The sequence below is a fragment of the Netta rufina genome (genome assembly GCF_964035555.1).
Source record: "Netta rufina genome assembly, chromosome: 1".
In the NCBI taxonomy this organism is placed as follows: Eukaryota; Metazoa; Chordata; class Aves; order Anseriformes; family Anatidae; genus Netta; species Netta rufina.
In genome coordinates, this window is record NC_140123.1 from 160,124,725 (window position 1) to 160,147,524 (window position 22,800).

At 40.7% G+C, this 22,800-nt stretch overlaps 1 protein-coding gene across 1 annotated transcript; it reads left to right on the forward strand.

Moving 5' to 3' along the window:
• The first annotated feature begins 1,703 nt into the window (after positions 1-1,703).
• Positions 1,704-19,838, forward strand: METAP2 (methionyl aminopeptidase 2). The gene is made up of 11 exons (XM_084305366.1): positions 1,704-1,988; positions 2,467-2,568; positions 5,772-5,837; positions 6,170-6,272; positions 12,462-12,623; positions 14,326-14,507; positions 14,589-14,683; positions 14,771-14,867; positions 15,364-15,467; positions 17,676-17,791; positions 19,039-19,838. The coding sequence occupies exons 1-11, from the start codon at positions 1,820-1,822 to the stop codon at positions 19,289-19,291; spliced, it is 1,449 nt and encodes a 482-aa protein (XP_084161492.1). The 5' UTR covers positions 1,704-1,819; the 3' UTR covers positions 19,292-19,838.
• Positions 19,839-22,800: the final 2,962 nt, after the last annotated feature.

Genomic DNA, 22,800 nt, shown 5'->3' on the forward strand with positions numbered 1-22,800 from the left:
GCACCTGCACAACTACAGCACAAGCCACCCCTCGCTCCACTGGGGTATCACAGTGGTTATGAATGGTGCTGGAGTCATTCTGGGGAGGAGTGAAACAACCCCCCGGAAACCTGGCTCCATTAATTCAGCTGATCGCACTAAAAAAAAAAAAAAAATGTTGTGCTTGTTGCCCCAAGGCTTTAATGAACATTTTTCCTCTGATGTCCTTACTTCTGGATGTCATGTCTGTAGTCTCTGCGTGAGATGTGCTCTCACCTGCTCTATTTTACCTTTATCTATCTCTGGTCAGCTTGTCTAATGAATTCCCTGGGATTCTGTAGACTTCGTGACCACCTTTATCTGTGACTTTGGTTCTATAATCAACAAAATCCATGGCCTGATGACTCTTCTATTTTGGCAAGTACCAAAGCAAATGGACCAAGAACACAGACTAGTATTCTCTCTTTCCAGCTGACAGAAGCACCAAAGGGGATATAGCAAGGGGTAAGAGGAACAGCCCGGTACGTATCAGACTGGTTCAGTGCTGTGACCACTTCCCTGGGGAGCCTGTTCCAGTTTCAACCACCCTCTCGGTGAAGAGCCTTTTCCTAACACCCAATCCAAACCTCGATGGCTCTCTTCATCAGCCTCAGACCACATTAAATCTGACTGAAGTGGGGACAACAGAACAGCAAAGCAGCAGCAAAATGTTAAATAACTTTTAAATAACTCCTTGTGCCCAGCTGCAGGCGTCCACGTTTGAGTGCTCTCACAAGCAAAAGCAGCAGAGAACATGCTGCTGTGACCCCTGCACAGCCCAGGATGGTGTTCATCTGGTCAGCACTAGAGCTTTAGCTTCATCTTTGGAAGCAGTGAGGGAAAAGTGGAGGCAAACAGACGGTCACAGCAAGGCTGAGGGGGGAGAATTTGTGCCTCAGCAAGGGGCTTCTGCTATTCCCAAGCACAGATCTGGATGCAAAAGCCTTTTAAACCACATCTGTGCAGGATATGGCCCATTTATGACCTTTATGTGTTATAAATTATCGTGACACTATGTTATACTACCCACTATAAATACAGCTAAAGCAATAGTTGTTAAAATATACTAGTAAGGAAGAAAGAAAAAATAAATAAATGTATTTTTGGCGAGCTTGGTTCTATCAGTTGAAAACCTGTCAGGAGAATTATGCTGATTTAATGAGCCATTAGTGAATGCTGGTATGGTATGGAATGCTTGTTTTTTTTTTTTAGCATCTTAGGTCCTGCTGGCTATGGGTCAGGGCTGTGCCCTTTACTGCGTATTAGAATTTTCCTTGTTTTGATGTGTGGGATTTGGAACAAGTTTATTTATTTATACATTTTCTGTACGAGTTCCCTCTCACGTGGCATACTTAATACGTTTGGCCTTCTACTCTACGAACGCTGTGAAACCCCTCCGTGGAGTTGTTCCTATTGAAGCTATGCTTTCAGCGCTTTGCTTTTCCTTTTTTATTGCATTTCCCAAGGAGGTACGTGCTGAGGAGGGCGGGCAGGAGGCCAAGAGGGGCTCGGCGGGGCCGCGCTCCCCCGGACCCATGGGGCGGCCGGCGGCTGCCTCACGCCGAAGGAGCCGAGGGCGGTGCGCGGGGAGGAGGAAGAGGAGGAGGAGGAGGAGGAGGAGGAGGAGGAGGAGGAGGAAGGGGAAGGGGCCTCCCCGCACTCTTCCTCCTCCTCTTCCTCCTCGCCTCCCGGCGGCGGCCTCCAGCCTTCCCGGCGTGCGCCGCGGCCGCCATAGAGCGGAGGCCCGGCCCCGCCGCTGGGCGCTCGCGGCGTGTGCGGGAGGCGGTGCGGCCGCGGCGAGATGGCGGCCGCGGGGCGGGCGGCCGAGGCGGAGCAGCACCTGAACGGCGAGCTGCCGCCAGAGCACGGCGACAAGGAGGGCGCCGAGGGCGGCGCGGCGGGGCTCGGCGCGGACGATGGCGCCAGGAAGAAGCGCAAGAAGAAGAAGAAGGGCAGGGCCGGGCCCGCGGGTACGGGCGGCGCGACGAGCCGAGCCCCGGCCGGCGGCCTCGCACCGGGCAGGGGCCGGGGGGAAGCGGCCCGGGGGGAGCCGCGGGGCTTGGGGGGGCCCCGGGGCTGTGCCCGCAGGCCGGCGGCTCGCCATGCTCGGGCGTTTGGGAGCCTCCCGCCCGCTTTATCTCGTCAAGGCAGGCCGGGGCTGGGGCTGGGGCTGGGGCTGCGCCAGCAGGCGTGGAGTGCTGGCAGGGGACGGTAAGGAGCGTGGGGGTTGTGGGGGTGAGGTGTCCTTCGTGCACGGGTCTCAGGAACAGCCCCTGTCGGGCCCTACGGTCTTCTTACACGCTGGGTCTGCTCTAAAAAAATAAATCCCTGTGTTCTGGTATCCGTAGGGTGAGTACAGCACGCTATTTTAGAAAATATTTGGGGATTATCACCTTCTGGCCTAGAGCTGTGACTGTACCGTAAGCTGTATTTTAATTTCACAAACAGGACAAGAAACGGATAAAGAAGTGGAAGGTGCCCTCGATGATGTAGCAAAACAATTGGATAAGCAAACACTGGAGGACAAAGACAAGGATGATGATGATGAAGGCAAGTGTAACTTCTTTTTCACATGACGCTTCCAGGTTCAGCCTTTACCTGGACTTCCATTTTAACACATCTACAGAGCTCTGTGTTTTTGTTTGGGAAAAATGAGGTGCAGCTATATATACACTTCTTAATTTTTTGCAGCAATTTAGCTGTCTTGCATGCATATACAAGTTTAAGTGATCACAAGTGTTGTTAAAGCATCTTGTTTTTAAGGATCTTATTACCACAGAGAAACGTTAAGATAAGGCAAACTATAAATCGCTCTTATTTGCATTACCATGGGCAACGTAAAGTTATGTTCCAAAATTATCTTTCTTGGTTTAGAACAAAAAATAGGAAATTGCAAGAGAGCACTTTAATGTCTCAGAATCTTTACTGGTGACTTGACACATTGTCCGAAATCCTGATTTTTTTCATTAGAACTAAACTGGGGAGAGATTAACGCACAGGCAAGGCGTGCACTTTGTGTGTAGCCAATGCTACACCGGTGATACTAAAAACAAATAACTTTGAAGTGTATGGTATTGAAATCCAGGCTGTATGCACCTTTCTGCGGGAATATCGGATAATAAAAAACGCTGTGTTTTCTTCATTTCGATGGGCAGTGTTAAATAGAAATGGACTTTTAAGAAAATACATTTCTCTAGTTATTTTTTTAGTTTCCTTCTTGTGAATCGGCATTAAAAGTTGTCTCAGCACCCTAAAATGTTCTGTATCATGCTCAGAAATCTAATTAGTAGATTGTCGGTGGGATTCCGTATTCCAGAACTTAATTGAATAAAGCAGGTGCAGAAACTTCTTCTGAGAGAGAAGTGTTGGCATTTACAAAATTGTGACTATACCGAACATATTAAACTATATATAGCCTTCAGTTTTATATAACTAATTTTGCTGAGAAGTATATTTTGATGGATTATCTCTTCCATGCTGTATTTCAGGTTACAACATTGAAAGATAATACGATTTGTGCTTTAATACTCAAGTAGGCAGTATTGAGGAAGATAGTGAAAATTTCATACAGTGGAAAGAATTCTTAGATTAATATTGTTATGGCTACATCTTGGGGAAATATTGTTACTAGTAGATGAAATACAGTGTTATTTCAACAAATATTATTTTCTTTATGCTTTCTACAGTATTATCAATTCGTATTACAGTATTAGAAAGTATTTTAAAACTGCAAACGTGAAGTGATGCTGTCACTGAAATAATAGTTTCCTATTTTCCACATATTAGACTTGGATATATTTTTAGAAAAAGAATAATATTTCTTAAGATGGGGAAATTCTCCCTCCACTCCCCCCCCCCCCCTTTTTTTTTTTTTTTTTGAAGACAACTGCATGTTCTTGCCTGTACTGGTAATCACAACTTGACATCTTAATAGTGTAGTTGTAGTAATAGCATAGTTGTAGAAGTGTTCCTTAAGACATTAGACCAAAACCAATAAAATAACCACCCTCTTTAAAGAAAAAAAAAAATCCATAACTGAGTGGCCTCAGAAATAAACCTACATGCTTTTTGAAATCTGTGAGCAATTAGGAAGTGCTTTTCAGATTTCCGTTGTAGTGAATAGATAACATTTATGCATAGTGGTGGGGTAAGTTATTAAATATCTATACCACAATAGCATAAGGATGGGCTTCAGTTTCACAACGATCTTAAATTGCTTTTCTGGTGAAGGTTTTTTTTCAATACCAGCTAAACAACCTGACGACAAACAGGGTATTAGTCAGATGCGGTAGTTATGTTTCTGGCAGCACAGTTATTCTGCAGCAGTCTTCAAGGACGTGAAAGCATAGGCCCAGTAGATTTTGCTTGCAAATGACAGATTCGTGTGCAGTGGTGTATGAAAAAGCCATGATAAGCAAATAGCAACAGTGATAACATTTAAGAAATAAATGTTTTATTTTGTTTGTGCAGTTTAGGCCTAAGGATCAAAAAAAAAAAAAAAACAAAAACACTGATTAAACTAGAGTTACGTCTAATTCATTTTTTGGTTTGAGCAGAGCTCAAGGTCGAAAGAAATGTGGCAAATGTACCACATTATAAACAAAGAACATATGCACTGTTAAGTATTGTCAGCTGCATATGAAATACTGCCTAATGGAGAATCTGTTAGGCTGGACTGCATTGTAGTCATAAAGTATTTATGCCTTCATTTTTTTTTTTTAACTTTTAAAGTGTTTTTTTTTTTAAAAAAAAAAAAAAGAAAGGCTGAGCGTAGACACGTTTTTTGAGATTTTCCCCATCTGCAGGATTACAGCAGTCACTACCACGTAAATATTTCGGTGACGCTGACTATCACGAGAGGCGTGACATCTAGTGACGGGGAAAGCTGGTCAGTTTTGTTTTTTAATAAATGAGAAAATGTGAGTTTCTGTATAAATGCATTAAAAATAGTAACGTTTTGAGTTGATTGACTCCAGAAGGACTTTCAATTTTACTTTTCCCCTTAAAGAAAAGTAAATGTTCTCAGTGTAGGTGACTACCACTTAACCATTTTGAAATAAATTTGTGGGTAGGTCCAGAATGTTTAGTCAGATACCATCACGTTCGATAAGTACTTCTTTGTGTGCGAAGTAACTAAGCATCAGATGTAGCAAACGTGAGGTCCACGGGGTTGTTGCTAACTCCCAAATGTGAATGTAATAAGGTTTGACTGATTCTTGGTGCTTGCATGCACAATCGGTGCTTTCAACTCGGTGCTGGTTGTGACTTTTCCTGTTATCTCCAGACTGAATTCTTTCTGACTCAAGAGTTGTCATCTGTACTTGCTACTGCTTTTTGTTGTGCTGTACAGTAAGTTCCTGTAGCTAAAGCACTGGAAGATGTGTTTGAAGTATTGGTCCCTAACTCTTTATTAGCTGTGGTGTCTAAAATAGTTCTCTCTGATGCCATCCCCCACCCCAGGCATCATTTTGGGTGAATTGAGAATAGTGGTGTTTGAAGTAGGACTCTCTGAGAACTCTTCCCGTGATTGGTGGCGTGCTCAAGTTGTCAACTCTTGGAAGTATTTTCTTACATTTGTGCTTAGTGCAGGGACTGAAAATGCTAATGGTTTGGCAGCAGCTTCTGGATATTTTAAATCCATTAAGTTTTGCTGTGAAAGAGGTGTTTCCAGATTGTTGAGATGCTTTTGCATGCCATTCAAAATTGTTTGTTTCTTTAAAGTTGTTTGATGTTCATCACGTTGTTTTCTGTAGATGGAGAGGGTGAAGGAGATGGAGCAACAGGGAAAAAGAAGAAGAAGAAGAAAAAGAAGAAAGGACGTAGGTATCAAGCACAAAAATAAATATAGACTTTGCATAAATTTTTGGTTAAGTCTGTGTAAGTGCTGTGCTGGAGAATTGAAACAAATTTTGGGATGTGGTTTGGGTCTGTAGACTACTTGGCTGAGTTTTCTTTCTGATATTGCTGAATGCCACCTTGAGCACTGGCTAAATGAAGTCATATGAGGGCATCGTGATGGGATGTCTTCTGGGTAGAAGCTCAAATTCTAGAAGGGAGATCTTAAATAACTTGTGTTGTCTAACTTTCAAGGTTGAAATAAGAGACTTTCCATTGTACTGTGTGTAAAACTTCTAAAAATTGTACTCAACAGCTAAGGTCCAGACGGATCCACCTTCTATTCCAATATGTGAGCTATTTCCCAGCAACATCTACCCAAAGGGAGAAGAATGTGAATATCCACCAACGCAAGATGGGTGAGTGCTTTAAGTGTAAAAAGTAAATACCATCATCAAGATGTGTTGAATTGCAAAGGTTTAATGTGGAACTAAATGAACAAATTTAAAATTGAGTTGTAATGTGCCTTTTTTTTTTTTTTTAATTGGATCATCCAACAACTTATTGAATGGAGGTCTGCTGGCCAGAACTGTTCTTCCATCCCTGCTCTTTTAATTGAAGTATGGCCTTTATGAGCAGAATCACCATGAAGCAGGGAACCCTAAGACCAAGGGACCAACAGGATGTCAGTAGGCTGCTTGCAAGAAAAATGTAGTGTAAATTAGAGTTGTGAGAAGGTTTGAAAGTTAGTGAGATGTGAGATAGTTATGCAGCAGTTTTAGGGGAGAATTTCTCACATTGTGTGCCAGAAGGAAGTTCATATTTTAGTAACTTCTGTAGTTTGCTTTCTTGTAGAGTCGAAAGTACTAACTGAAGTGTAGAGCATGATTTTAACTGCTTTTCTTTGTAGTAACTCTTCACCAGTAGCAAAGACTTGAGGTGAAAGTTTCTGAACACAAATAGTTTTGCAAGAGACTTTTCTAAGGGTAGAGGTTGGAGAGAGATTTTGATCATAAAATAACTGCATCTTTCTAGTGTATCCCTAGTATGACAGACGAGCTTAGTTTTTTTTCTTCATTTCTTTTTTCCCTCTCTCCCCTGTTGCTGAAGAAATAAAAAGGAGAACTCCAGAGGAAGAAGAAACTGTATAGAGACTCTTAGGTGGCAGTTGTGGGGTGTGAATAAATCTGTTGTTAACTGACTGGGAGAATGGCTAAACTTCTTGTGCTTTTTTTTTATTTTATTTTTTTTTTTAGCTAAATAATACTCCCAATCCTGGGGGATTCAGGAGAAGTGAATAATAAAGATGGATTCTTGGCAGGTACTAAGTGATGTGCCAGGTGAAAAACTGCCAGGAAAATATTTTTATATTGTTCGAATTAATGAAATTAATTTATATTAATAGCCATAAACAAAACAAAAAAAAACCTTCATTGGTCTTTTTTGCTTTATAAGTCAGTGCTTAAAAGGGAAATCTTGTTTCAGTGATTTGATCCAACTCAAAGTCAAGTCCCTCATTTACAGGATTCTTCCTACCAGTTTTCCTTTTTTTTTCCCTGATTAAATGAATTTATGGGACATGTTTTGTGGCTATTTGAAATAGCTAAAAATGAAATGTCCCAAATCATGTTAAAGGAATAAAAGAAACATAACAAAATACTCCTTTTTATAAAACCACCAGATCATCTGTATAGATGTCTAAGTACTCCAACACTTAATGGTTTTCTTCCTACTTGTGAACTTTTACTGATTTTTTTTATTTTATTTTTTTTTTATTAGTAGTAGTAGTCTTGCTTTCCACGCATCAAATTGCTAACTGTAGGTTTGGTGTAGAAGGGAGTTTCAGTGGTTGTTGGATGATCAGTGAAAACACTTTTTAAACAGAGCTGTTTTTCATATGCGTTTCCAGCTCTGGTTTGCACAAACAGGCACCTGAAGCTAGTTCCTAAATTCATCCCACTCCTGTGGAACTCTCTCCTCTTTGCTGTGCACTACAAAGAGGGAAGATCTGTATGTGTTGCCCTGTAGTCATTTCATTGGCCTCTGTATCTTCCATTTTTAAGCTCTTAAAGGTGGTGACAGATAGGCAGCAGTGAATTTGCATGCTGCCAGCTCACTGTTCCCCGGACTTCTATTCTTATGTCACTAATTAGCATTTTGTCGTTAATATAGTTTATTCCTTATAATTGTTTCCTCTATACTTTATTTTCAAAAATGGGAGGGGGAAAAATATTTTTAAATTCTAACAATATTTTTCCCTGAAATTACTGGAATGAGTAAAGGAGAAGACTCATTTATAACAAAGAGTTTGTTATAAGTTTTCATGTGGCTGTTTGATTGAGATAATGGAAACTAATAATTGTAGTCCCCAACTGCATCTATGGTTAAACTAAAGAGGAAAAGGCAGCCTAATAAGTTCATCCACTGTTTGTTTTTTTTTTCTTTGTAGGGACACGTCAGTCACAGAGTAGGAGAGAGTTTAGTGAGAGTTGAATTTAAAAGCCTAAGTGGCATATTCTGCACTTTGCTTGTCTTTGTATGAATATGTAGGTGTTGTAACCTGCCCTGTCTTTTACATTTCATAGTGGCATGGGAATAATGTGCAATTTCACTAAACGAGCCAAACCTTGTAGTGGTGTATGAGAACAGGTATCTGCATCTTTACAATTTAAGAGGGTGCTACCGTTGCCTTATGCTTTGTTAGGAAATAGAATATACCAACCAGCCTTAGTGAGCTTCCTGACTTTTCCTATGGAAACTGTTGCAGAAGGTCACTTTTTATCTGTGTGGAGGGTTGGGGAAGGCAATCAGCTTGAAATGCATGAAAGTCTGAATGAAAAGACCAAATAAGATTTTACAAACTTCCCAGGAAACTTTGGATCAAAACTCTGGAAACACAAGTACAAATGGGAGGGCAGTAGTTAAACAATGCTTTCCAAAATGTAAATGTTATTTTTCAGTGAGTGTTTTTTCAAAAAGTAATTTGAAACACTTACTAGTTGTTTAAAGCCATTGCCCATTTTTTATAGAGTATGCAGTGTAGTTCAGAGTCCAGTACATCCCATAAATTGTGTTCAGGTACTGACAGATAGTAGGGTTTCACTTCCAAGAAATTAAAACATCTTTTTGAGGAAGCCTTTCTTCTCTCTAATAACTGCAGTTTGATCACAAGGTATATTCGTATTTATTTATAAATGACTGCCTTCTTTGTATGCACTTGTGCTCACGTGCTAATGGTAGGGCTTTTACAGGGAAGTTCTGAAGGGCTGATCCAGGAATGACTCTTTTCATGCCTAAGAGTTGAGCGTTTGTCTGTGTATGCATATGTCACATTCAGAAGGGCATCGTTTAAGTACTTCAGGAAATTAGATTATAAACACTGCAAGCATGTTCATAGCTTTGTAACAAATGACATACGATTTTTACACCTCAGTTCCTTAGCCAGCTGTTGAAGATTAAATGTTTAGCTTTGGGTTTGGTACTATTCATTTGAAAGAAGCTTTTCTAGCAGGATGTAAGTGGAGCATCTTTTCTGTACTCAAAATGTTCTTCTGAGAGTGAAAGAATATATTCTTCTAAGGAACCTGAATTGTTTTTTTTTATATAATTCGCTTAAATTTGCTTAGTTTCATTCCTAATGTAAATATTAAAATCTTAATGGTGCTACTTCAGCATTTCCTAGCATAAGCAGTTACTTAAATTAGCGGCTGACATAAACACTAAAATATTTCCTACTCTGAATAATATTTATTTTATATTGGTGTGGCATCTTAGTGCCGCTTCTACTGTTCATGCTGAGGTCAGCCAGGTTTTGTCTTTGATTTCAAAAAAGGTCTGTGCTTCTACTCGTAACTCTTCATATCACATACGTTCTCATCAACCTAGGATTCTGGATTTTGTGCAGGAAGCTGAACTAAAAATGGGTATTGTTCAATTTTCAGGGGAAACAATAGCAGAGAATCAATTTTTTTATAGGCAAACAGTCTAAGAGCTTTGATGTTTTTATATCTCGGATATCGAGTTCTATTTGAAGGCTTGCCTTTTTGTTAAAGATGCCTGAATTGAAATGGCTACATGAAGGGCAGGAAAGCTATGAGCAGTTTTTCATGATTTGGTAAAGCTGGTGTAAGAAATTCTTGTCCCTACTTGTTTGTTTCTATCTCTATGCTATTATCTGGGTTAAAATAATTTGGGGGAATCCTTTTGTAGGATTCGGATCTTTGATCACTAAAATCTGCTTTACAGCACAATCCTAGAAAAAGTTGTACTAGTGAAAACTGGGGGCTCTGAACTGGAGTGAAAGGCAGGAACAGCTTGGAGCAGGAGGTGAACTTCTTAAGCTGGTTTATGTGGTAGCCAGCACATTAGGAAGGAAACTCCTCAGAAAAGCTTGTTACCTACTCCTGTGCCTGTTAACTGTTGGGATATTTGAGGTGAGACCTTTGTCTGTTCAATTGATCTTTTCTTGTTTTGTTTTTCCCTCTCACCTTCATGTGTCCTGAAGTGCTTCGGCCCGAGCAGTATTTCTAGTAGCCTCCTTTCCTAAGCTCCCAGATGGCCATTTGGCAGCAAAACACTTTGGGTCTGATAAAACGCCTTTAACTGCAAAGGTTGCTTTGTCCCCGAGTTGTCGTGCACAAAGTGACTGTCTGCTGAAATAGGGTCTGATAGAGTGAGAACAGTTTCCTGCCAGTGTGCAGGAGTTTGCACTGAAGGCCACGGCTGTTGGCAGGGCAGCTGCCCGGGCTGGCAGCAGCTCTTGCTACCGGAGGGTGTTCCCTGCTGGAATCCGGGGCAGCTGGAAAGGGCCCTTGGGTCCGTCTCCCTATCGTTTTTCTGCAGTGTGCCTTTTCTATCTCGTGTGACATGACTGGGGTGCTGGCTGTAGCCCAATTTCAAAGTGCAGCTCGCAGACTCAGGTGGTGCAGCCTGTTGTATTGTTTCAGTGGAATTTACCAGTTTTAAGGCAAGTTCTGTGAGTTAAGGGCAGTGTGTGCAGTGCTCCTTTGAGCAAGAAGACTGCTCAGAACAGCGAGCGTGGGATTTCTCCCCTTGCACTGCTCTTGCTTTACAGTCAACTTCTTGTCAACCAAAGCCCCCAGACCCATTTCCATGGGGCTGCTCCCCAGCCTCCCATCCCCCCTCATGTACGTATATCCAGGGTTGCCCCTTCCCAGGTACACAATCCAGCACTTGCTCTGGTTAAACTTCATGTAGCCGGTGATCATCCAGCCCTTGAATTTGTTGAGATCTCTCTGTGGCCTCTGCCCTGAAAGGAGTCAGCAGCTCCTCCCAATTTAGCGTTACTCACAAACTTGCTTAGTCTTGTCTGTAAGTCATTGATGAGAACACAGAAGAGAGCTGGCCCTGAAATGGAGCTCTGTGGAGGAACCCCACTAGTGACTGGCTGCCAGGCTGATATAACCCCATTTACTGTAACTCCTATAAAGGTACAAGTTGATTTCACATTTCAGAAGCTTTGGCATAGTTCAGCATCTTTGGCCTGTCTTATCCTCCATTGCTTTTCCTTTATGACTTGACCACGAGGATGTGCAGATGCTTACTGGTTTTAGTAGTACTCCTCCTGCACAAGGTGTACAAAGGTCTTTGGGTCGTTGTTGGGATTTTCTTTGTCATTACAGGGATTCAGCTTCGCTATTTGAAGGTTATCTATTTCATAGGCAGAGAAGTAGTCCTTTAATTAGGCTCTGACAGTTGATAGAGTGCTTAAATTACTTTATTTTTTCCTCTTGGAACTGTGGTTGTAAGGTCTCTTGCAGAACAAAAAAATACTCGAAACAAATTTTATATTTAGTGTTGTATTCAAAATTATTCTTGTATTTGTTCTGTGAACCTATCAAAGAGACCAAGTTCCAGGGTAATGGTATTTTCCTGTAACAAACGTTAATTCACAGTCCAGCAAATCCCGAAAGTAGCTTCCTGGCAGGTATCACAGTTACCATGCAGTGCATGAAGTATAGTTACATAAGTATTCTGAGGCTGGGCAAAAACACTGCTGAAAATGCAGGCTTTTAAATTTTGAAGGAGCTTGTTGTCTGCATTCGTGACGGTTTCTGGGCAAGCAGTTTCTGTGCCAGGATTCTTCTCTGAGCACTGCTGGAATGGAAGTAAAATCACGCAAGTAAGAAACCTCTTGCCTGAGCAGAGCGTGTTGCAGTGAGTTGTTCTGCTAAGCTCAAGGTACAATTGAGCACGTTGCTACGAATTTTATAGGCCTGTCCTGTCTCTTTGGAGAGCAGCATGCATTGTTCAAGAATATTACTTTGGGCTTTGGGGAAGGTTGGAAGGTAAGGCTTTCAAAAATGTAAAGGGAATAATTTGGTTTGCAGCATAACCGAGTTAACCTTACATGTATGCATAATGAATTTTTTTGGCTGCAGGGTTAACACCTTTCACCGGTGCCAGGATGTGGTGCTGATTAATTTTTCTAGGCTTCCTTTATTCTGAAAAATGTATAAATGATGTCTTCTGTTGACTTAGAATGTAGGCCTGACTGGTTAATAAATGCTTTGCAGTTTAGACAGAAATTATAACTTCTACTGTGGTTATAGTTGCAATAACTTTTCATGATGTGCTTTATTTTGAAGGCGAACTGCAGCTTGGAGAATAACCAGTGAAGAAAAGAAAGCACTAGACCAAGCCAGTGAGGAAATCTGGAATGATTTTCGGGAGGCTGCAGAGGCACACAGACAAGTGAGGAAATATGTTATGAGCTGGATAAAACCTGGAATGACGATGATAGAAATCTGGTGAGGACATAGATCTTCTCAAAGACTTCTGCTACTGATTTTTCTTCTTTGTCCAGCATGGGGGGAGGGGATTTAGTTTCAATTTTGTGTGCCTAATTGACTGTGTCATGAGTGTTTTGGAGGTTTCCGTTTGAAGCATGCAAACAGTATCTCTAGTTAACTTCAAGTTTCCTCTTACAGCAGATTCAAAGCTTACGCAGCTTTACAGGGCCTGAGATCATACTGAATGCCAAACAGCTTTCATTTATGCTCAGTTACTTTGAGCTTGATTTTACTGTTCTCTGCCCTTGCTACTCGTGCATGCAAGTTCTGCAGCAGTGTAGAGAAGCAGCGATAGCGGTAGCTTTTCTCGCTTTGTCAAAATTGTAAGAGAAATGTTACGTGGACAAGCACAGCAGGTGCAGTCTGTGGCTGGGAGGTATAGAAACTGCACAGGCATAGATGCAGTCCAGGGCAGTAGGATTTCGTCTGTATTTCATCTTCCCTGACTAATGTTTCTGAAGGAATGCAACAACACTACTTGTGTTATTCTCAGTTTCTAAGAAATAACAAATTGGTTAAAATAAACATGAGTTTGGTTAAGGTAAAGCTTAAAGAAATAATATGCCTGGACAGATTCTCTTGACTCTTCCAACTATTGCTTTCTCTATCTTTTGGTTTATCTGGAGTGAATGTCTGCTGTCTGAGTATTGCACAAATCCAGGAGGGTTTAGCTTCCAAATACAGGTGCTTCCAGCCTGATACAGCAGAGGACTGTGTTGACAAGAAAGATAGTACGAAAGCTTATCAGAGCTGAGCCCCAAGATAACTCTATGAGGGGAAGTGGAAGGAAATAATATGCCGTCAGGGAAAGCAAAAGACAGGCAGCTGCCTTAGTAATCAGTTCTCTGGCTGAAACAAATCTGTCATGTTGAGTACGTAGCTTGACTATTTTAGTTATAAGCAATAATTTTCTCAAAACATGACTTTTCTTCCTAGAATACTTAAGGCTGTGGGGACTTGCCTATTAAAATAAGCTCTTTTCTTTTTCCAGACTGCACTGAGTGAATAGCTCTCTTAAATGAAATCAGAACATGCTGCACTGATGCGAGTTGCAGTTTGCATCATTCACAGTGACTGTAGGGGCATGCACTGAGGGACAGCCATCTGTAGCCTTCCAGTGGCCAAAAACTTGAGAGTAGCCAAAAACCAAGGACAAGTGCTAGTCTTGTAAGGTTGTATTTTTATTGCAGTTATTCCTTAAGTTAAATTAACATAAAGCCCTTCTTTAATCGGATTTTTTTAATGAATGAGAAGACTATATTACTGCTGCTTTAACAGTTACCAGGATATAACTTTAAGGAAAAAAAGTAGGGCATTCAGTTTGGGCAAACTTTAATTTAATAACTGTTACTCTGGAAGAACAGGGTAAATGTAGCTTATAAAAGATGCATCTTTTCAATTTAGATTAAAAACAGTAGTGAAGTGCTTGATGTTGCCCACAAAAAAGTAGAAAAAACAACACAGAATTGAAGATAATGACTGTGCTTGTTTTCCAGTCTAGGGTCTCTTTCTAATTAGCATAGAAGTACTTAAAGATTTCAAATGAAGACTATTTTTCTGAGGTGTTGTTCTTGCTTTATTTTATTTAAAGTCATCAAAAGAAATAATGACACTTATCTCTTTTCTTTTTTTTTTCTTCTCCTTCCCCTCTGCTCTTTAGTGAAAAACTTGAAGACTGCTCACGTAAGCTGATAAAGGAAAATGGCTTAAACGCAGGCCTTGCATTTCCTACTGGGTGCTCTCTGAACAATTGTGCTGCCCACTACACTCCCAACGCAGGAGATCCAACAGTGCTGCAGTATGATGATATTTGCAAAATAGATTTTGGGACACATATTAGTGGTTAGTTCTTCATTTGAATTACGTTTTTTGAAAATATTTTTCAGTGCAGAAACCGTGAAACTAATTAACTTCTGATTTCAGGTCGTATTATTGACTGTGCTTTTACAGTCACATTCAATCCAAAATATGACAGACTATTACAAGCTGTAAAGGATGCCACTAATACTGGAATAAAGGTATGCTTGTTATGCAAATTGTCTACAGAGTCTTTTACAGTGAGCTTTGCAGGTATTTTTCCACTTACATTTGCACTTCGTTTTCAGTGTGCGGGAATAGACGTACGCCTCTGTGATGTGGGGGAGGCCATACAAGAAGTTATGGAGTCCTATGAAGTTGAAATTGATGGCAAAACATACCAAGGCAGGTTCTTCTCTTTACTATGTATATATGTTTGTATAAATACTGATTTGGATTTGTTTGTATCATAGTGAAAAGACCTCTGTACTAGAAGCATAGCATGCATAACTTGCATAAATACATGTTTCTCTCTGGTTTGTTGGACTTTAAAGGAATGTTCTTCGCTTGTCCTTCCAAGTAGTGTGTCTTTAATAGATAAGATGAGGGATAAGAAACTGTTTCAAAATATACAAATAATGTGATACCTGCTGTCCGGCTTATTAATAACTTTCCTTATTGTTGTTGAAGTTGCTAGTCTTTAGTAATAGCTTTGTGTGCTGTGATCAGTCTTACTTCGCTGGAATCTGTACGAGATGTATGGATAGTTTTGTGTTTAGTTCCTATGCAATATGCAGGGGCACTGCTGCAGTTTTAGTACGGGCTAATAAATCAAATTGCATTGAAGGGTTTAGCATTTAGTTAAGGAGCTGCCTGTAATACTAATGTTTTCCTTCAAAAGTGAAACCAATCCGTAATTTGAACGGACACTCAATTGGGCCGTACAGGATACATGCTGGAAAAACCGTGCCCATTGTGAAAGGAGGAGAAGCCACAAGAATGGAGGTAAGTAGTTTGTAAATTTTTTTTGTGAAGTTTCCCAACTGTCATTTCAAGAACAAGTATTTCCTGCGTGGCCCTAATGGGTCATATTCGTGATCCTGGTGGCTGATAACTGTAGAGGAAAACTTGAAACTTACGGAAACTTTTGCATGTTTATTTCTGTGTGTATGTGTTAGTTGGAATGTTGCACTTAGGAGCAGGGATAAGGACAGGAACTCGGACTGGGGTGAACCTGAGAGACCAGAGGCTGCACGGAAGCTATTTGGATGTGCTGGTCACTCACTTTTTCCTAGTCTGCTCTGTAAAAAAGACAAAATTAACAATTTTCACTTGCTAGGTAATTCTTGGGAAATATTTCTGCAGTGTTGTAGCTATGGATGACTTTTCAAATACAGCTAAATACAGTATCTGTCTTGAAAAGCTTCCAGTGTATTTTCCTTTGCAGATGTGAAATAGTTGAGCATATTTTAGTTAATGTGAGAGGTTAGGTGAAAGGTGCTGTTTGAATAGGGTTTTGGATTGAGGAAAGGGGATTGTTGTACACGATGCAGCAAGGTACAGAAATTAAAAAGACAGTAGTAAGATGCATAATTTCAGATTTATCCACTGTTTTGATGTAAGCTTGTGTTCTAACAAGATGAGTAAGCTGATTTAAAAGATTGGTAATGCAATAAGAAGGTTTTAATTTAATTCTAAGCCTGACCACCGATAAGCAATGATCAGTAGTAAGCCTGTCAGAGTAAACAAGACTTGTATAAGCTTAATGGGAGCAAGTATGGGCTGGACAGCATTGTTTTTTTTTGAGATAGGCTTGCTCTCATTGCCCAAAAGTTAGATAATTTTTGTTTAATGTTGTGAGCAGAAAAATGTATTTTCATCTGTTGTCTTGCTTCTAAGAGTGTGCAGAAAGGGCAAAGAATACTGGGAAGACAAGGAGGAAACAGCCCTTGTTTGTATCATGCCCTTCTTGTTTTAGCTTTATGAATGGCTAGGTCTTGCATATCATCCAGCATCAGTGTATCAGTAGTATAAAACTTGTGTTCTTTAAGAAAATCTTACTTAAAGATTTCAGAGCTTTAAGGCTGCTTTAATTGCATATCCAGACACTGGGGAGAAGATGTTTTTTAATTTCTTCAGCTTCTGGAGGTTACTTAGGACACAGTCTGACACCACTAAAGACGGTGAGTTTTGCCAGTGAAGGATGTGGAGCATAGCCAGGCTCTTACTGTACTGTGCTAAGTATAGTATCAGCTGCAACCCAGGGAGGTTTTTTGTGACAGAGAGGAATACAGCCTCTGACAGTCTTTATTCTGAAAAAGTGGGTGTGAATTTTTTTTGGTGACACTTGGAGTAGGTTGTCTTTGTTTTTATTAGATCAGTTGAGTGTTCAGTGATATCTTTAGGAGTTTGTATTTAATTTGAAGCCTCTTGTTACTCTTTCTCATATGGCTTCTTATTTTCAAAGTGGTCTAATAAATTGGGGAAAAAAAAAAAACAACAGTTGTAGTTGTTTGATGCACTATCCTGTTTGTGTGCCTTTCACAGTCCTGCAAATAAGGATATGTGAATGCATTTGGCAGAAGGGAGTTTATGTAATGGCATTTCAGCATGTTCTTGGCTAGAATTTTGGTAATGCCCTTGCAGATGTAGATCACCTTCATTTGTTGAAGAAATCCATCTTGTGGAATGGAATTGAGCAGGTTAAGGGTTTATACTAGCAGCTGCTACCAGAAAATTCTTGCAGAAATTGAGCAGAAAGTTCCTCAATGCAGTAATTCTTTGTAATCACCTTCTATTTGCTATGTCTAAACTACACATTTCTTAGGACTGCTATCTGAATAGCAAAGGAGAATTGCTCCCACTCAACAAATATTGTGCAGCAGTGTAGTTTCATAGCTATGGTACATATTTCAACAACGTTCCAGCTGCAATGACTTGACAAATTGTGACTAGAAACATGCTGATATCTATGGCTTGAAACAAATAAGATGGTATTAATAAAAACAGCTGATTATTTGGAGTTCTGTAAATTTATCATGTTAAGTGTCCTTACTGATTTTTTTTTTCCTCTAAATTGGTTTGGTGATTGAATCTATTTGCATTTAATTACTTGTAATCATAGCTTGTAACACTGATATGGTTGTATCAGAATGGCCTGGTGTTGCTTATTTCATTTATATTAACATGTTCCTTTTTTTCCTTCTTTCTTAGGAAGGTGAAGTATATGCTATAGAAACCTTTGGTAGCACAGGGAAAGGTGTTGTTCACGATGACATGGAGTGTTCTCATTATATGAAGAACTTTGATGTTGGGCACGTGCCAATAAGGTTGGAATTTTTTTTGTTGTTGCTGTTCAGTATATTGTGCTACAGTTGCAGAACTCTTTGGGTTCAGATTTGATAAGATAGAGTTCCTTCGCTAGTTAATAATGCTTTCAAAGAATTCAAGGGGTATTGTTGGGAATGTTCTTGTTATGAAATGTGCTCTGAAACGAGCACCTGAGCTCAGATTGTAAATCTGGAAAAGCACAGAACTATTCTAACATACCTGAAAATGGAGAAGACGTGATCTTCAGGAATTTTGGTCCTTATAATAATATATAGACCTCGGTGGTGTATCGGTCTATATAAGATGTATAGACAAAAAAAAAATCTTTATTGTGGTTTTGTGCCATAATCTTTGTCTTAGTGTTGTCCCCAGAATATACTGAGCTATTCAGGTCACTTGTTTGTTTGGGTAGGTATCTTGTGGTTTTTAAATTTCAGGCTTGGTGTATTGCTATAAAATTAAATGGCACATGGTTTTCCAGTTTTCACTAAAAACGTAAGTGTTTTAGCATTTCTAGGACTGTGACATTTTCTGAACTGGAGACTGTTATGGTTCGAAACATAGCAGGCTGAGATGCTATTCCAGATACTTCTGTCTCCATAGAACAATCTAATAATATGAAAAAAGAGGGGTGGGAATACACTTAACACAGTGGTTGGAAAAAAAAAAACAGTGATGTTTGGACATGAGTTTATTTCTTAGTCTATCTATAAATGTCTAATGTTGACATTCATATATTGTAAGAAATAGGAGTGAAAAACTTACCAAGTATTTGACTTCAAAAAGAAAACTTGGGAATTTTAAACCACTGAGCTTACTACCAAATCAGTTCAGAATATTAACCAGCTTGGATGGGGAGGAGTTCTGCTTTTCTCTTTAAAAAACAAAACAACAAAGACATCCTTAAATATTTAAGAGATGAATTCCTGCCATTGCGTTTCATCTTGCCTGGGTAGTGAGATGGCGATATGTTCACAATGAAACTTCCTCTGTTTGGTATGGTTGGCCAGTGTGCTTGGCAGCTTTCAGGCTTGTTTTGAAGGATGTCTTTTCTCAGTAGGAAAACGCACTTTCTTTTGTGAACAGAATGTCTGGTTGGTGTGGAAAAACATCCCAGGACTGTGCAGTCCTAACACACTTTGGAACCTGAACTATTTTTTAATCAGTGTTTTATTTATTTCTCTGGTGAATGCTTGTTGGTGATGCCCCTTTTTTCTCAAACGTGTTCTTCTTTGTTTTCCCCTAGGCTCCCAAGGGCGAAACACTTGCTAAATGTTATCAATGAAAACTTTGGTACTCTTGCCTTCTGCCGCAGATGGCTAGATCGCCTGGGAGAGAGCAAATACCTAATGGCACTGAAGAACCTGTGCGACTTGGGTATAGTGGATCCATATCCTCCCCTGTGCGACATCAAAGGCTCGTACACAGCGCAGTTTGAGCACACTATACTGCTGCGCCCAACGTGCAAAGAGGTTGTCAGCCGAGGAGATGACTACTAAACTCAAAGCCACCTCAGCACCTTTATACACTAGGCTTTGTTGGAACATATTATACCAGAATTAATTTGCAACATATTGTCTGTTTTAACAGTGGACTGATGTAATACTTTCCATATTTGGAAAGGAAGTAATTTAATTAAAGGCAAGTCTTCTAATGTAACTAACCAAGGAAAAAGCTTTCAGGCCTTTAGAAATATTTCAAAAGTTACTTATTTTTTCTGTTCAGGGAAATATGTGCTATAAAGCTCAATTTTTAGTTTGGAATGAGTTATACATTTTGTTTTGAACATTTATGATAAAAGATGCTTTTCAAATATTTATATTACCATATTCCTACTTGAATGCTTTGAATGACTACACCTGATTTCTGCGCCTAAGTCCTCTATGATATTGCCTTTTAAACTTCCTGGAATCCATTTTGTAAAAAAAATAAAAAATAAACACAAATTTTCAGATCTAAAAATATATATACTTTTTAGAAGTCTGGTTATGATTCTGGTCAGGAGTCTGCTGGGAAGCTGCTCTATTAAATATTTTACAAACTTGATTTGCCGTTTCTTCTCTCGAAACTGGAACTCTCTCGTCTTTAAACTGAAACTCTTAGCCTTAACTTAAGGTTTTGCATTTTAATGTTGTATTCAGTTTGTGGCAAGGTTTTGGTAGCGGGGGGCTGCTGGGCTGGTATCTTTGAGAAGAGTTCAGGAGGTGCCCCATCGTCATTAGAGCTGGTTCCAACCTGCATGGAAAGGGGACCCCCCGGTGGCCAAAGATGAGCTAAGGGATGATTCTGCTTGTGCCTCCGTGATGTTTAAAGGCTTTAAAAAATCAAAACACTGCTGTGCCACTCTGCAGCAGCTGGCAGAGAAGAGAAAGAACGAGACAGCCCTGCAGACGCCAAGGTCAGTGAAGAAGGAGAGGAGGTGCTCCAGGTGCTGGTGCAGGCTGTCCCCAAGCAGCGCGTGGAGGAGCACCGTGCATCAGATAACCACGCTGCAGCCCGTGGAGGACCCCACGTTGGAGCAGGTGCATCTGGCCTGTGGAGAGCCCACACAGGAGCACTTCTGGCAGAAACTGTAGCCCACAGAAAGCCCACATGGGACTGGGTTTCATGGCGGGAACTACAGCCTTGGGGGACTCATGCTGGAGCAGCTGTGAAGAGCTACAGCCTGTGAGAAGTTCACGCTGGAGCAGTTTGTGAAGGGCTGCACCCCACAGGAGGTAACCCGCATGGAGCAGGAGAAGAAGGAATGGCAGGGATGAGGTGTTACGAGCTGACTGCAACATCCATTCTTCGTCCCTCTGTGCTGCTCAGGGAGGGAGGAGGCAAAAGAATTGGGACTGAAATTGAGCCTGGAGATGAGGTGTCTTTAGTTTGCTTGTAGTTTTTATTCTCCTACTCTGTTACCGGGCAATAAATTAATTTAATCTTCCCTAAGATAAGTCTGTTTTGCTTGTGAGTGTAACTAGAGAGCGAGCTCCCTGTCTTTATCTCAACCTACGAGTTGCTTCATGGTGTTTTCTTCCTCTGCCTTGCTGAGGGAAGGGCGAGTGGCTTGGTGGGTACCTGGTGGCTGCCCAAGGTCAGCCCAGCACAATTGTTTGAGTGGTGTTGTCTGTGCTGGGGGTCAGGGCAGTAAGTTATCCCCTCGTTCCAGGACAGAACATGACAACTACAGTAGAGATGTGTGATACAATTTGGTTTTGAGTATGGCAGTCTTCAGTTTTGACATTCTCTGTGTTGGAAGGTGCCTGCGTTCTGTGGTCTCCGCTGCTGTTACCAGCAATGTGCAACTTCTTGCTGAAGTCTACCTGTGAGTATGTTTCTATCCCGTTATATCCTTTGTCACGGGTGTGCACTTTTGCATGGAGTGAAATTTCCTTTGATGTGGTTCCCTGTCTCCTTAAAGTACACATTAGATTGGACCAGTTGTGGGGAAAATGAAGATGTTCCTTTTTTTTTTCCCCTGACTGTTGGAAGATATTTCATACAGCAAATTGATCGGAATATCTGGTGTTCCCTTGACATGAGGTCATTATCTGTCTGCTGGCGAATCTCATTTGCAAACCTGAATTAAATCCCATGGCTCTCCAGGCCTACATCGCAGTCTGCCTTCCAATGCTGTATGTTCACCGTAGGGCTCTCATATTTAAAATTTTACATAGTTACTGGTAACAAAAATGAGAGCTGCTTTACTAGGTCAGTAGTACTGCCTTAAGTGTAATTGCTTAGGAAATAGGGAGACTTCACCTGCTCCTTTGTGGTGACAGCCTGTGTTTAGTTGTAAAGTTTGTATTATTTTAGAAACAGCATTTCTTTCCCTCTTTGCATTTGGTAAGAGCTGCATTTAGCTTTTAAAGCTGCAGTATGGGAGCTGAAGTTCGGCGTCATGTACTGTATGATGTTTAAGCATAGTAGATATAAGCGTTTTGTTTTTATCTGTGTATCGCTTAAACTGTAGTGCTTGTAGAAACATGTAATAGGATACTGAAATTTGTATTTGTTGTTGCCATGTGGGAGTATTGGCATCTCAGCAATGAGTTCAAAGTAATCTGAGCAGCTGTGTGGGCACGTCTCTCAGCTTCCCAGCACACAGCAGCAAGTGCCTGTGCTCGTACGTCGCAGAGTAAAAACTGGCATTAGAGAGGATCTGTGATGAGCAGGGCTGCTGGATGCGGTGGCTGACGCTATTTTTATTTATGCTAACAGGGCCGTACTGCTGATGCGCTTTTTGACTCAATCCAAACAGCTTCTGCGAGAATTCAGTTTCCAGCTCGCTCACCCTATTTTTGTAACAAGCATGGTTGCTGCAGATACTGCTAAAAACAAGGCCGCCAAGCCCACCTCAGGTCTCAGCCTCTGCTTGCAGACTTCTCGCTAGGCTGTTAGCAGCTCATTGGCATTTGTTCCTACAGTTTAAAGCTTTTTTTCATTTTCATGAGGAACACTTGGTACTGCAGCTCAGAGATGTGTTTTCCTCCTTTTGTCTCTTCTTTCCCCAGAACCAAACAGGAAGATCCAGACTAGCACAATTACTTGGAATGATGGGCCTAGGCTTGTAACTTTTTGATGTACTTACTGTTTGCTAATCCACACATGGAAGTGGAATATCATGTGTAACCAATCCTGGCGGAAATGGCTTGCATCTGTTGCACCCTGCCTCAGAAGAATACATGAGGATTATTTGTTTCTATTAACTTTAATTGAGTTTGTCTGGATGCACGCTTCCTGTGCTGCTCCCCATTCTGCATTTACATGCCAGAGGTGAAAGCAAGCTCTATTTTCACGTCCTTGCACCACATACAAAAAATATTCCTTTATGCTTTCATGATCCTCAGGCTGCCTTTTCCTATTGCTGGAAGTAATCACAAAGTCCTCAAAAAGTCCTGGCCATGCTGTCTGATAACTGGACACCACTGTCTTTGGCACTTGATGGAACCAAAGTCTATCAAAGACTTTTCAGTCAGATACTGAAGTATCCAGAAGATTGGCATCATCACAAAGCTTCTCG